Source organism: Mus caroli, chromosome 11 (assembly GCF_900094665.2).
Source record: "Mus caroli chromosome 11, CAROLI_EIJ_v1.1, whole genome shotgun sequence".
Lineage (NCBI taxonomy): Eukaryota > Metazoa > Chordata > Mammalia > Rodentia > Muridae > Mus > Mus caroli.
In genome coordinates, this window is record NC_034580.1 from 92,527,975 (window position 1) to 92,542,441 (window position 14,467).

General features: G+C 50.5%; 2 protein-coding genes across 9 annotated transcripts in view; one reads left to right on the top strand and one right to left on the bottom strand.

Annotated features, from left to right (window-relative positions):
- The window catches only part of Skap1 (src kinase associated phosphoprotein 1), a 296,003-nt gene extending 294,039 nt beyond the window's left edge, over nt 1-1,964 (top strand). For 2 of the 3 annotated variants that reach the window (XM_029484146.1, XM_029484147.1), the window contains one exon: nt 1,084-1,388. The gene's annotated coding sequence lies outside the window, so the exon portion shown is untranslated. Of the gene's footprint in view, nt 1-1,052 lie in introns of all 3 variants that reach the window. The other variant, XM_021177551.2, reaches the window with a different exon arrangement.
- An 8,309-nt stretch (nt 1,965-10,273) lies between these two features.
- Nucleotides 10,274-14,467, bottom strand: part of Snx11 (sorting nexin 11) — a 10,005-nt gene continuing 5,811 nt past the window's right edge. For 4 of the 6 annotated variants that reach the window (XM_029484151.1, XM_021176655.2, XM_029484149.1 and 1 more), the window contains 3 exons: nt 13,511-13,606; nt 13,121-13,333; nt 11,200-11,744 (listed from right to left, as the gene is read on the bottom strand). In XM_029484151.1, coding sequence (XP_029340011.1) covers nt 11,468-11,744; nt 13,121-13,333; nt 13,511-13,606 — 586 coding nt within the window. In that variant the 3' untranslated portion in view covers nt 11,200-11,467. Of the gene's footprint in view, nt 11,745-13,120; nt 13,334-13,510; nt 13,607-14,467 lie in introns of all 6 variants that reach the window. The other 2 variants (XM_029484150.1, XM_021176654.1) reach the window with 1 other exon arrangement.

A 14,467-nucleotide genomic window follows, 5' to 3' on the forward strand; every position in this document is an offset into this window, starting at 1 on the left:
TGGTTCGTTTGGGGTTTTTTGTTTGTTTGGTTGGTTGGTTGGGTTTTTTTTGTTGTTGTTTTTGTTTTTTGTTTTTATTTTTGTTTTTGAAATGTGGTCTTATATATCCTAAGCTGGCTTCAGTTCCTTGCTGTGTAACTGAGGATGGCATTGAACATCTGGTCCTCTTGCCTCTACCTCCTGAGTACTGGAATAAGAGATGTGCACCAGGGCTGGAGAGATGGCTCAGCAGTTAAGAGCACTGATTGCTCTTCCTGAGGTCCTGAGTTCAATTCCCAGCAACCACATGGTGACTCACAACCATCGGTAACAGGATCTGATGCCTTCCTCTGGTATGTCTGAAGACAGCAATGATGTACTCATATACATAAAATAAATCTTTAAAAAAAAAAAAAGTCGGGCATGGTGGCGCACGCCTTTAATCCCAGCACTCAGGAGGCAGAAGCAGGCGGATTTCTGAGTTCGAGGCCAGCCTGGTCTATAGAGTTGTTGCGGCCGACCCGCAGTCCGCAACACGAACAGTTCAACTGAGGATGGCAGTTCTAGCTGAAAAGAGAGGAAGCTAGACGGGGCGGGCGAAAGAATGAGGCCAAGACGATTCCATGTTCAAGGCCCCCCTTTACTAATTCCAACATTCAGTTATAAAGGAAGGGGGGGGGGACCCAATTTCCCACCAAGTAACTCGGGATCCAGTAGCAGGACGAACACGTGTGTGCCTCCAAGCAGCAAAGCGACAGGGTCCAGCAGTGGGCGTGGCAGAACAAATGAGCAGGAAACTCCACCCTTGAGCAAGCAGGTTCCAGGGTGGGGGAAGAGAGACCACATAGAGTGAGTTCCAGGACAGCCAGGGCTACACAGAGAAACCCTGTCTTGAAAAAAAACAAAACAAAACAAAAAAAGATGTGCACCACCTTACCCAGTCGGTGCCATGCTGGGGGCTGAATCCTGGGCTTCCCGTGTACCAGGCAAGCACTTTAGCAACTGAGCTGCTCCCTACCCACGCTCTTATATTCTGAGTCGTAAAAAGACAATTTACGTTTTTCATCCCTCAGGGAACGTATTCTTCTCTCTATCCTACCTCAGGAAGAAACAGACCATCAGAAACTCCTGTCCCCAACTCTGGCCATGGATTCTTCTCTTCCCTGAATGGAGCCAAGACTCTGCTGCTTCGTGTGACTTTAAGCCACTGATAAGATGAGTAGGAAGAAGACAGTTCATCAGACCTGCTCCTCAAGCAGCCAGCTTCTAGCTTTCTGCCCTCTCTGTGTCCCCACATCCATAAGCCTTTCCTACGAGCCCGCTACAAAGAAGACAGCAACGGAGGAAATCATGGGAGGAAGAGGCTACTGATGGGTTGTGGCTTGCAAAGCACAAATAAAGTCTGGATGTGTTTCCTTGCCTTGTATGGTGGGGCTGAATTCCTTTCTGACAATATCACAGGCTGGCAAGATGGTTCCATGGGTAAGAGCACCTGCTGCCAGGCCTGATGACCTGAGTTCAGGCCCCAGGACCCACGCGGTAGGAGAGAACCCATCCCCACACGTTGTCCTCTGACCTCCATGCATGTACCATGGCACATGTATACCCATACACTTGAATAAATAAAAATGAATAATAAGCAAATGTTAAGTTTTAATAATATCAAAATGGCACTGCTAGGTATTCTTGCCATCTGCAAAGTGGGAAGGGACAGTCACAGCAAGAGTGAAAGCCCGGACAGGGAAGGAGAGATTGACTGCCTTCAGTCCCACTGATGGAACAGACATCTCTGGAACTCAGGACAGCTAGTGCCCTTCTGGTCAGTGTCTCAGACTGCCTTTGGTTGGCTACTTGGTTGTTTCTTCTTCTGTGATGAACCTCTGAGACACAGACAGAAGCAAGGCCTGGAAATGAGCACGCTGGAGAGCCCCTCTGTGGGCATTGTGGTCTCCAGTGATGGAATCCCAGACGGAGTGAGGACATGGGGGGGGGGCTCTCTAAAACAGGGAGTCCTGCTCCTTTAACAGTCACCTGCACCTAGTTCTGCACGTTGACAAGGCAACAGAACAATGGTTGGGAACACAAACCCCAGCACTAGACAACCCGGGAATAAATCTCATTTTTCCTTGTATGATGGGTTGGCATTTAGTGCCTCCGTTTCTTCTGTGAAGAGAGGGTGTGCTTTCTCTCTCTCTCTCTCTCTCAGCAGGTCACTGGGTAATTAGGGAGATGAAGGGGTTTGTCAAGTTCTCTGTACTTGGAGAAGTACCTGGCGTGTGGTAAGCGCTCAGTAAAGGCTAGCTGTTGTTGCCAGACTCTACATGAGACATTTTGCAAGACAAGCACCCAAGCAGCTATAGAAATTGTATATCAAAAACTGCCTATTCGAAGCAGCCCTGCGTTGGCAGGGGCCTTTCTCACCTCTGTCAGGGACATGTTGTAAGCAAGTTCTCATCTCACATCACCACAGGAGAGAATCCAGGCAGCACACAGGGATGCCGGTAGATTCCAAGTTTTTCAAAGGAAAAAAACAAAAACCAAACCCTTATGCTAATTACTCATTTCCAGACCCAGAGATTTAAAAAAAAAAAAAATGGAAACAAGTCTGTGTATGGATAGAGAGGCAAGAAGAGTGGGACAGTTTGGGTCTAGGGGGTGTCGCTAGAGAAGTAGCTATATCATCCCCTATTACCCAGGGTGCTAGAAGGAGAGAGAACCACTAGGTGGCAGTATATGAGCAGGTGAACCAGAGAGAACCAATTGCCTTCTGCTTTAGGAACCTTTGCACCAATCGCAACCCACAGGTAAGAACAATGGGTATTGTTCAGTGTTTACCACAAACACCTCCTATGCCCACCCATCCTTCCTTTGGAAACCCCCAGAGTCCCACTCTGGAAGACTAGGTGGGCGGAACATGACTGTGGGACTTACCCTTTGAGTTAGACACCAGAAAAGGGAGAGAGGAGGGTGAAGGGGAGTTGAAAAGGCAAAGAAGACGAGGAGACTCCATTACTCCTTGCACTGGCCCATGCTCTTAATCTTGTGGCCATTGCTTCCGGCATTTAAAACATAGTCCCAGCCTGGCGTTGGTGGCGCACGCCTTTAATCCCAGCACTCGGGAGGCAGAGGCAGGCAGATTTCTGAGTTCAAGGCCAGCCTGGTCTACAGAGTGAGTTCCAGGGTAGCCAGGGCTGAGGCAGGCAGATTTCTGAGTTCAAGGCCAGCCTGGTCTACAGAGTGAGTTCCAGGGTAGCCAGGGCTACACAGAGAAACCCTGTCTCGAAAAAAAACAAAACACAACAACAACAAAAACCATCGTCCCTTAGTAGGGTGATGCCTTCTGCACCTGAAGAGTAAAGAAACCATGAACTTGCCTAACTGCCAATGTCTCCTGAACTTCTGTGCACCGCACTATAGAGGAGGCGACCATACTCAGACCTCTGGCCTTTCTAGCAATACAATTTAGGAAAGAGACAAGATTATCCCTAAAAGATACAAAGTCAGGCATCTTGGAAATCTGTCCTCAGCAGGGCAGAGAATACAAGCCTGTCATCCCAGCACTGTGGAGTTGGAGGCAAGAGAATCATTACAAAGTCCATGCTAGTCGGCATGGTGAGTCCTAGGCCGGTCCTGCAGGAAAGAAAATATAGTCAGCCACTGTTCTGACCCTGACATTTGAGGAAGGGTGAAGCGGGTCTGGTGAGATGATTCTAGCCGCTGGCTGAAGGGTATTTTCTGTCCTAAAGGTGACTGATTTAATCTTTGTTTGTTTGTTTTTTCAAGAGTTGTTTCATTTTTGTGGGTTCTTTCCCCCCAGAGAAAATTTAGATTAAGGAAAAGTGGGGGCATCACTCAAGAGTAAGAAGGGCTCCCAAAAGAGAATACCCTAAAGGAGAGAGGACCTTAGGGAAACAAACTCCCGAATCTGGTTGAAAACTAAACCCCATACAACAAACTACTCCTCAGTCAGCCCAAGGTCTCAGCCAAGCATCTGAGACTGCAACTGTCTAATCAGGCATCCATGTCAATGTTTCACTCTACTAACCAAATCCTCCATCTTTGCCACCTGCCCCTAACTGGAAAAATAACTAGGACATCTGGCCACTGAACTGGTGGCCGTACACATAGGATGGTTTCTTAACCAGTTGTCCCAGTGAGTGAGACAGGAGAGAAACAGAAGCGAAGGAGTTCCCTCCCTTAACATCACGGTAAGAAGAAAAATCTAAGATCCTAATTTAGGAGGCAAATGTGTATCTTTTTACAGCTATTTTTGTTGTTGTTGGGCTTTATTTGTGACAGGGTCTCACACAACCCAGACTGGCCTCAAACTCACTGTGCAGCCAGGGATGACCTTAAATTGAATATCCTGCCTCTTCCACCTCCAGAGTGCTGGGATTATAGGTGGGTACCACCATGCACGCCCTACAGGGAATCTCTTATTCAGAATTTACCAACCCTCACCCTCACCAGAGAGTCTAACCTGGAGCTAGAGCATTTGGTCTGCATTGTTCAGGATGTTATGAAAGCACTAAGTACTCTTGAAAATTAAGCATAGCCAAACTGGACTACATAGTGTGATCCTGTCTAGAAGGGGGGTGGGGTGGGGGAAATCACAAGAAGAAGAAAAAAAAGAGTAAGTTCTTTGCATATGAAGAACAAAACTCGGATGCCAGGGACATCACTTTTATCTTTGGCCAAAAAAAGAAAAGAATCCCATCCCAGCCTTGTGTGGTGTGTGGTGCATCCTCTCCCACCCCAATCTGCTAGGAGCAGTTCCAGCTGGGTGAATCGCAATGGTGAGTGGTAGGAAATTTGTCAATTCCCAGAGCAGCGTCAAAAACTGGAGGTTGACTCCGGGAAAATCACCCTCCACTCAGAGGCTCATGGGGCAGCACAGCCCAGTGACTCATACTTATTTCCCAGTGTGTAGATTATCACCCCTCGCTCCTCCTGCCCAGCCATTGGGTTTCCCACTGGGATTTACAGAGATTGGGAGGGAGTTTCAAACTCCCACCAACAACAACAACAAAAAAAAAAAGATTTCTCTTTTCCAAGGGATTTCAATCCTGTGCCCCAGTCATAACCATCTCTGAGACTGAATCAGCAGGCTAGGTAGAGCCATCACACTAGCCCACACCTCATTCTAAGGTCTATCCCTTTTGGTACAAAATTTTTAAACCCGTATAATGAAGGGAAAACATTGTTGGTGTGTGTGGGGGGGAGGTACAATAGGGTGGCCTTCTAGCTTCGTAACTGAAACCGTTTTCTGCTGGTTTTGAGATGGTCTCACCGAGAAGCCCAGGCTGACCCCAAACTTGCAATCCTCCTGCCCCTGCTTCCCAATACCAGAATCACCGACCCTACCACTTTGCCTCATCCCCATTTTGCGACAGGATCTAGGCTGCCCGAGATGGCCTTGAACTTATAGTCCTTCTGTCTCTGCTCCCAGAATAGCTGGGTTGACACAGATACACCACCATGCCCAGCTCCAAACTAAGACACTTTTGAGAGTGAAGGAAGGTGCTGGTGTGCACACGGGACAGGTGTGCACAATAAAAATACGGCAAAATGGGCTGGGGAGCCAGGCACTAGAGAGATGACCCAGCTCTCCTGGCATGAGGCCTGGCAATGCCCCTTCCTCTGAAGTCCTTTCTCCCGCAGGCCTGGCTTCTCAGCAAACTTGCCAGTGAGGCTTTTCCTTTTCCTGATGGCCGGGCTGTTCAGAGACTGCTGTCTCTGGCATGGGGCTCTGGTGGAGCTGGCCCACGGTCAGCAGCCGTGTGTGTGTGTGTGTGTGTCCCTCCTGGGCTCCCATTACAATCCTCCACATTTCCACCTGGCCAAGTGCCACAGAAGGAAAAGAGCTCGTGGCACCAGGCAACAGTAGGGCACTTCCTGGCCTCCTGTGACCGGAGCTCGTTCCAAGAGGTTTCTAGTGCCGCTCCTCACAGGGCATCTGCTTCCCACTCCACACGCTCTCCACCTGATGGTGAGCAGCTGGCCACCATGGAACAGAACGCAGGCTGCAAACGCTTCCCTGCCACCCGCTGGCCATTTGGCTTCTGAAGTAGCAGGCACACACCATTGCCCCCCAGGGCTGGCACCCTCTAGGAAGGCACCTGGCACTTGGACACTTGGGTCATTTCTTCAACATCTCAAGTTGAGCGCAGCAGAGTCCTGTTTCTTAACCTTGGCATGCTGGGTCAGAAATTTTTGTTTTGTTGAGCCTGGTTGTATAACCCAGTCTAAAGCCACACTCCCTGTGTTGCTGAAGATGGCCTTGACCTTTTAACCCTTGCCTTGCCTCCCAGGCAGAGGCCGCTACCACCCCATTTACGCACAGCCGGGGCCTGTACCTACATGTCAGGCAAACACTGTACCAAGCTACAGTCCCTTGGTTTTCTTAGAAATGGGATTTCAGTCTGTAGTCCAGACTGCTCTGGGATTCAGGACATCGCCCAGGATGGCTTCGTACCCACGGTGATCCTCCTGCTTTAGTCTCCTAAGTGTTGGGACTGAGGGAGCCACCACATCCAGCCATAGGTCAGGAAAGTCCGTTTTGTTGAGGGCTCCAGAGGACATTCAATTGGGAAGGGTAGCATAGAAACACGAGACTGAAGCCGAAATCCTACTTCAGGACAAGAGGCAAAGACCCGGCATCATTTTATGCAGCTCAAAGATTCATACTGTCCCGGATCCTTTCGAATCCCCGAGCTCTCGGAGACTGGTGCTGCACGTGACACCAGGGGGGTTGCTGACTGCAGCCCCCTGACAGAAGAGGGGGATTTGAGACAGGTTTGTCCCGAGGTTGTCATTTTTCCTGGTCTTCACTGTCACTGTTAGTTTAGAGGAAAGTTTTCTCATACAAAGCGACTCCCAGGAGCTCTGTCAAGAACCAAAACACAAAACAAAGAAACAAACAAAAACAAAAACAAAAAAAACCACAACCAAAAGCTACCACCCTCTCGGGAGGCCCAGAGACAGGATGAGGGTCTGGTGTCTTTGTTGTGTTTGCTGTGCAGGCCACACAGGAGGGCCAGTGCCTGCCGCAATGCCAGCCAGAGCCCTGTCGATGCTGCCTCCCCTGGGCACGAAAGCTGAGGCACCTGGAAGGGTTATTAGCAGGATTGGAACTCATCTCTCTGCTGGGACTAGATCATAATTACAGTAATTTTCTAACAGAGCTCTGCAGTAGGACTGTTTAATCAGCATCTGACTCCCCGGTGCTCTCAGCCCTCATCGCTCAAGGAGAGGAGTGGGATGGCTCTTAAAGAGACAGTGCCCGCCTTTCAGCATTCTGAACAGATGTGCCCTAATTGGTAGAATATATCTAAGTCTTGTAGCTTACAGTGGGCAGGTTGCACTGCCTCCAACAGACTGCCTGGGGCTCTCCCTATTCTAGGCCTTCTGCCTGAGGTCCTCAGGTCAAGCTGGATGGTGGGCCAGGATTCTCCTACTAACATAGCCACTAAGGGAAGAGACACAAGTTTATTGTATTTAATGAGAGGAACCAACGTGCTGGCCCCTTTGGATTGATAGAACGAGAGAAAAGGGGGTTAAGTTAGCTAAAGGACAGAAATGACTTGAACTTCTAGTTGGTGGTTTCCCATAATCCAAAGATCATGGAAGCTCTCTGGAGGAAAATCCCTTACCAACTTCCCAGTCACTTACCACCATGCAGTCCGTCCCTGAATACTCACTCCCTACTGTGAAGTGCTGGCATCCTAGTACCACTCACTAGACTAGGGTTTCTCTCCTTTGCTTAGGGGAAGTAGATCCGTCTGCCCTGAATCGGAAGGAAGCAACCTTAGTTCTCGCTTGCTGAGTTGAAGCACAGGGCACAGGACTCTTGCTGGCCTTTCAAGTGGAGGCTGCCTGTGGATGGAGGAGCAGTTGGTGGTCTGGAGAGATTTGAGGTCGCCAGCTTCCCCCTCAACATCTAGTTACAGGCTGGGCTGTCCCTCTCTCCAGACATGGATCTCTCCCATGTCAGGACTGCAGGATGGGCCAAGGCACACTTGGTGTCTGCAGCCATTTCCAAAACATTCCCTTTAGAGAAGAGCTTGCTGCGGGGGTGGGGGGTGGGGGGTGGGGGGGTGGGGTAGCTTTCAAACCTTTCAGGAAGTATGGTGGTAAAGCAGGGTATTTATCTACAGTCCAAAGGTTTCCGTGAGCCAGGCTCTACAGAAATGACTTCCTTCTGGCAGAGGCTGCCCTCTGCCCACACTTGAAGAAGGAAGTGGCTCTGACTTCCCGCAGCCTGTTCCCCTTGCATCCACAAAGATCAGGTGCTCCAATTCCCTCAGTCTTGCTGAGTGGGGCCAGGGGTTGCTCGGATCCCGTTTCTATATTTGACACACCCTTGCATCTCGTGACCTGTTTGGAGTCCCCCTAAGTCGTTAAGAATTCTAAGCAAGAGTTGTGGTATACAAACAAACTCACAAACACTGAGCTAATTTAATCTCCTCTGGTAGGAGATGGAGCCTCTGAGCAAAGCTACCAGAGTCACCTAGGACTCAGTAGTGGGGACTTAAGGCCTTAGCAGCCAGCAAACCAAGGACTCTGCGAGGCTGGTTTACTGTTGTTCACTTTCTTACTATAGCCCAGGATGTCCTGGAAGACCCTCTGTAGCCCAGGCTAGCCTGAAACACCCTCTGTAGCCCAGGCTAGCCTTAAACTCACAATCCTCTTGCCTCAACTGCTCCAGTGCTGGAAATATAGGTGTGTACCACCACACCTTAGTACTACAGACCTCAGAAAGTACCTCCTACAAAGATCAGACATACTGGGTATAGGAATGACACAGACACCCTCCAGGTCCTGGTCAAGCCATTTGAAAACTGCCTTTTACAAGCCTTACTCAATCCAGCTTCCTCAGGGAGAAATGGAGTATGACGCCCGCCTACCCTGCTGACTCTTATCAAACAACTTCTATCAAACTATTCTGACACCAGAACTTTCCTTCCTTCATCCCCCCCAAACCCCCACCCACCATCTGAAATAACGTTCCTCTCAGTCCTCACCAGTCCACTACTGACCACAGCACAGATCAGGGAGCTGACTAGGCTTGGGTCACAGAAGTAGCTGGTGACTAAAGCAGGCACCAAACTTGCCTCAGAGCTCAGATCAAAATAAAGAATACTTTGATTCCTCCACACAACTCAGTGGGCCGCTCCCCACGGCTAGCGACGCATCTCTCACACAGAATCTATCCAGCTGGGGTAGCTGGACTTCGGCACACCCTGGGCAGAGAAAAATGCGGAAGGGCTCCAGCACTGCCTGGATGAAAAGGAATTTTCAACGATGCTTGCTGTTTTTCTGGTACGTGGGCCCATGCTATTAGGAACGCTCTCTCCCTCGGACATCTTCTGCAGCCAACACCTAACTCAGCACAAGACTGAGATGAGAAGGCGCCTGGCCTCACATTAACTGAGGTGCTCTTGTGTGCACTGCTGCTAATGGATCATTAAAAAAGCTGGGAGTCTGAGGAAGCACAGCCATGTCTGAAGAGTGCCCGCTGTCCCAGCAGCCCAGCCTGCTGGCAGAGCTGGCTGCCGAGAGCACCAACTCCAGCAAGACGGGAGAACAGAAGAAGGCCAACCCAGCTTGCTGGGTTTTGGCTGAGTAGGGAATTGACACAGACCACCTCCGGCTCCTGTCTGGAAGTTTTGAGATCAGAGAGCTTCAGGCACAGCTGGGTTCACAGCTGCACCATTTGGAGCATTGGACTCATTAATATTCATGAGCCATCCCCACCAATCGGCAGAGTGGATGCCATTAGCCTAGCATCTGTCGGGTTTTGTGAGGGTTGTGTATGGAGTTTTTTCCCCCCTTTTAAATGAACTTCTTCTGACATTTTGGATTTGCCTCTGTAGGTTTTCTCTCCTCGCTTCGCTCTGATGCATCATATAAAGGAAAGACCCAGGGGAGGCGGGCAGGAAGGAGGGATGAACAGCAGCCAGGGCTTTGCATCTGCCTGTTGACAAACTTTATTTCTCTTTTAGCACCTGGCACCTCAGACAGGCTTCAAAGATGGAAGCAGCATCAGGTAAATTATACCTAACAAGGTTCATGCCCAGCTCTGTGAGAAGAGCCGCATCCTCGCTCTCTGGAAAACCATCCCTCCTGCGGTGGTGAACTTGAGTCTCACACACAATGCAAGAGAGCTCCAGCGCACAGTTCTATGGCGTTATTTCCACGCTGATAAATTCATGATTTATGAAAGTAACTCCTGCCAGCTCTCACTCCCTCCTTCCCTGCTACAGCTTGTTAGACACAAATTGCAACAACAGTCTTAAATACTTGCAGTTTATTTCAGGCCAAAGCCCCTCAACTCTCAACTAAATGCCACTGACAATCCCGCTATGCAGGCCAGGAGTCCCTTGGCTGGGGTGGACCCACAGCTGGGTGGATGGCCAGGAGAGAAACACACACAAACCTAAGAGCAGCGCGGCAGCACCAAGGTGAGCCCGGCACCCAGCCCACCCTAGCCCTCCAGGCAGCCGACCCTGCTGTCTGCAGATTTCAGTAGCCAAGAGGCAGGAGCCGCCTCACCGTCTGAAGGAGAGCTTAATGGCTCCTATCTCCATCTCCAGAGCCCTCACTTCCAGGCTGAAACAAAGCCTGTGTGCCCCACTGACTGAACTTGCGGCTTCCCAGGAAAGCAGCAGTAGGCTCTGGCAGCCAGAGCCCTGGGGGCAAAGAGTTGTAATGACGAGAGGAAAGGGATCTACAAAGAAAGGAGCCCACTTTAACCCTGCAGGAACTCGATGGGCAGCCCAGAGCCGCCTCTGCCAGAGCAACCCTCCGCCGACCTGTTCCTTTCCCTCTGCCTGTGGCCGGCCCCTTTGCCAGGAGAGGCTTTAAGTGCCTGCGAGTTCTCCGGCCCCACTCAGTCTGGCAAGGTCTTGGAAGAGGCTGGAAACCTCAACAAATAGTCGCATCGTGGCCATTTACTGAAAGGCAAGGAGGTGAGGAATACGTCTTCACCACTCTGTCCACACAAGGAGGCAGGCAAGAGGTCAGCCTCCCACAACCAAAATGTTTGCTCCAGGGGCTGCAGCAAAACCTGAAGCCTGCCAAGAAGGAAGGAGAACGATAGGAACTTTCTGTTGGGACAATGTTCAGTATGGCAGCTAAAACTCTGCCAAGAAGGGCTCCCCAAACCATTCACCTGTGACAGCTCTCTTTAAACAAACACCTGAAGAAACTCACCTCCTGGGAAAGTAAATATTTAAAACCAACAGCTTCTGGGCCCTGTGCTGAACTCACAAACACAGTGTGGCGTTTACTCCCACAGAGGAGATACAGCGGGCAGCCACAACCTCTGCATAACAAACCTGAGCAAATTAGAGTGGAAGATGTTCAACGGCCTGACCTGCCCTACACCTGCCTTGTCCCCAATCCCTCCTGTATGTGACCTTGGGCTGCATCTTCACCACCACCCAGGAGAACAGAGAGATAGGAGAACAGAGATATCAGCCACTGCTCACTTGTCCCACGCTGTGTCTAGCTGACCAGGCTCCAACGGCCCAGCCTGGTCCGCTGCCACAGCCCTTCTCGCAGGCTGGGACACAGAGAGTCCCTCCTCCGGTCTTGCAGGATCACAGCAGGCAGGCAAGGAGGAGCTGGGCAGCAGCGTGGGGCTTTCTGAGGATGGGCCCTCTGAGTCGATCACTGGAGCCCACGTCTCTAACTGCTCCTTCTCCTCACTGAGAGGTGGCGAAGGAGAGCTCCTCCGCCCTGATCTTGGAAGAAAGCAGCAACTGGAAAGAAGAGAGAGAGGAAAAGAAAGATGGGCGTGACTAGATGATAAAAATAGAGCGACGGGCATAGATAGATGAACAGATCCCATGCCCATTCATGGAAGTACTCAGCCGTAGAAACGGATGAAGTATGGAGACACGCTGGGGCCGACAGAGTGGCTCAGTGGGTGGAAGGCCCCCGCTGCCAAGTCTGATGACTGACTTCAATCCCAGGACCCATGGCAGGAGAGGAGAGGTGACCAACAAGCTGTCCTCTGATCTCCACATATATGCCATGACCACACATATGCAAACATACACACTCCATCAAAACAAATTAAAATGTGATTTTAAAAAATATTTAACTAGGCGTGATGGCACCTGTAATCCTAGCACTCGGGAGGCAGAGGCAGGCAGATTTCTGAGTTCGAGGCCAGCCTGGTCTACAGAGTGAGTTCCAGGACAGCCAGGGCTACACAGAGAAACCCTGTCTCGAAAAAACAACAAAACAAAACAAAACAACAAAATATTTAAAGCAGCAGATAGTGGTGGCACATACCTTGAATCTCAGCATTCAGGAGGCAGAGGCGGGCAGATCTCTAAGTTCAAGACTAGCCTAGCCTACAGAGTGAGTTCCAGGACAGCCAGGGTTACACAGAGAAACCTTTCCTCTAAAAAAACAAAAAAATGTAAAGCATTATCCTGAATACACAAAACCACCTGCCATCTGACCGTGTGTTTGAAACGCCCAGAACAGGCAGATCCAGACAGAAAGTGCACTGTGGTTACTAGGGGCAACAAGAGCCGCTGCTCACTGATGTACCACTGCTTCATCTAGAATAGGAGCATGGTCTAAGAGCTGAAGACGTGGCGTGGAGGTAGAACACATAAACACAAGTGAAGCCCCAGGCTGCATTCCCACCCATAACCATAATAATTAATTAATTTTTAAAAAGATCCTGCTATGGTGGTGTACACCTTTAATCCCAGCACTCAGCAGACAGGCAGATCTCTGTCAGTTTGAGGCCAGCCTGGTCTACCCAGCAAGTAGCCTACATAGTGAGTAGGTCTATACAGCTGCACAATGAGGGCTACACAATGAGAGCCTGCCAAGGAAGGACGGGAAGAAAGGGAAGGAAGAAGGGAGGGAGGGAAGAAGGGAGGGAAGGAAGAAGGGAGGGAGGGGAAAATGTTCTAAAATTGACAATTTAGACACCTACATCTCTGAGCTCAAGTCTTCCCCTTCTTTCTCTCTGGGTTTCAACAGGACCTCTAGCTTCCCATTCAAGAAAGAGAACCAGGCCTTTCCAAGGGTCCCAACACCGTGACATTTCTTTCCCCCACATGCGGGCATCCCAGTGGGTGTCACATGCCACTGGGTGCCTAGCAGCCCCTACCTGTTGAGCTGGTCTCCTTTAGCCAAGTGGGAGGTGCTCTGCCTCTCCTCCTGGGCCCAGCCACAGTTGGACATAGCATAGGAAAGAATGGCATCGGACACAGTCATGGTGCCCCGGCCCTGGACACAGGCTTCAATCTCGGGCACCGAGAGCTGGCTTTGGAGGAAGAGATGCAACTGACTGTCTGACAGAAGAACCACGCTCTGAAGGACCCTGCGGCAACAGAGAGTACACCACAGGATGGCAAGTGAGGCAGCACCCTCCCCTCCCTCTCCCCCGTCCCCATCCCAGCTGAGCTTTGGCTTCACCGGGCTCTGGGGATGGGAGGGCGCAAGTAAAAAATCTGTGGCCTCTCTTCCACAATGGTGGGCTGTCCTAATGTCCACTCACTTTTCAAGGAAATGCTGGAGACCTTGACGTCGCTTCTCAATGAACTCATCAGAGCCGCCAAAGAAAGTGGACTTCCCAGGAAGCTCCGGAACAGGCCTGTGGAATCATAATGTAACAGCCAAGGGAAATGAAACAGCACCAACCCCACCCACAAGAGTCCCTGAGAAAGAGGGCCAGTTAACATAGCTGTCTTTTGGGAAAGGGGCCTGACAGAGCCAACACTGACTGATGGTATTGCTCGATGGCAGGCACTTTGCATTAAATGTCCACAAACATGGCATGAAATCCTCCTAAAAACCCCATGAGAAAGCTATTAGTGTCCTTTTAGAAAACCAGAAAGGGGACATGAAACTCCAGTGTCACATAACAAAGCTAGTACCCAAGTCTCTGATTCCAAACCCATGCTGCTACGGCACTCCACCTAGTAGGCCCACTTGCAGCCTCACAGCACTCCACCTAGTAGGCCCACTTGCAGCATTCCTTGCTTTTTAGTTCTTTTGTATTGGAGGTTGGGGGAGCCCTTAGTATCTTACAGTTTACTTATGGGTACAGGCTTGCTTGGTGTTGGGTGCACCTGTGGTATTCACAGAAGCCAGAAGAGAATCAGATCTCCTGGAACTGTAATCACAGGCAGTTGTGAGCAACCTGATGTGGGGTTGGCCAAACCCAGGTCTTCTGCAAGAGCAGCAAGTGATCCTAACTACAGAGCCATCTCTCCAGCCCCCTCGGGGACTTTCTGACACATGCCCCGACATGCTATCGCCCTGGCTGGCCTAGAATTTCCAGTAACCCTGTCTCTGCTTCCTAGATGGGAGGATTTCAGGCCTGCTCCATTCCACCTGCTCTTCTGACTCTGTGCTCTGCACTGGTGTGAGGGAGCACTGGTGTGAGGGAGCACTGGTGTGGGGGAGCACTGGTGTGGGGGAGCACTGGTGTGAGGGAGCACTGGTGTGAGGG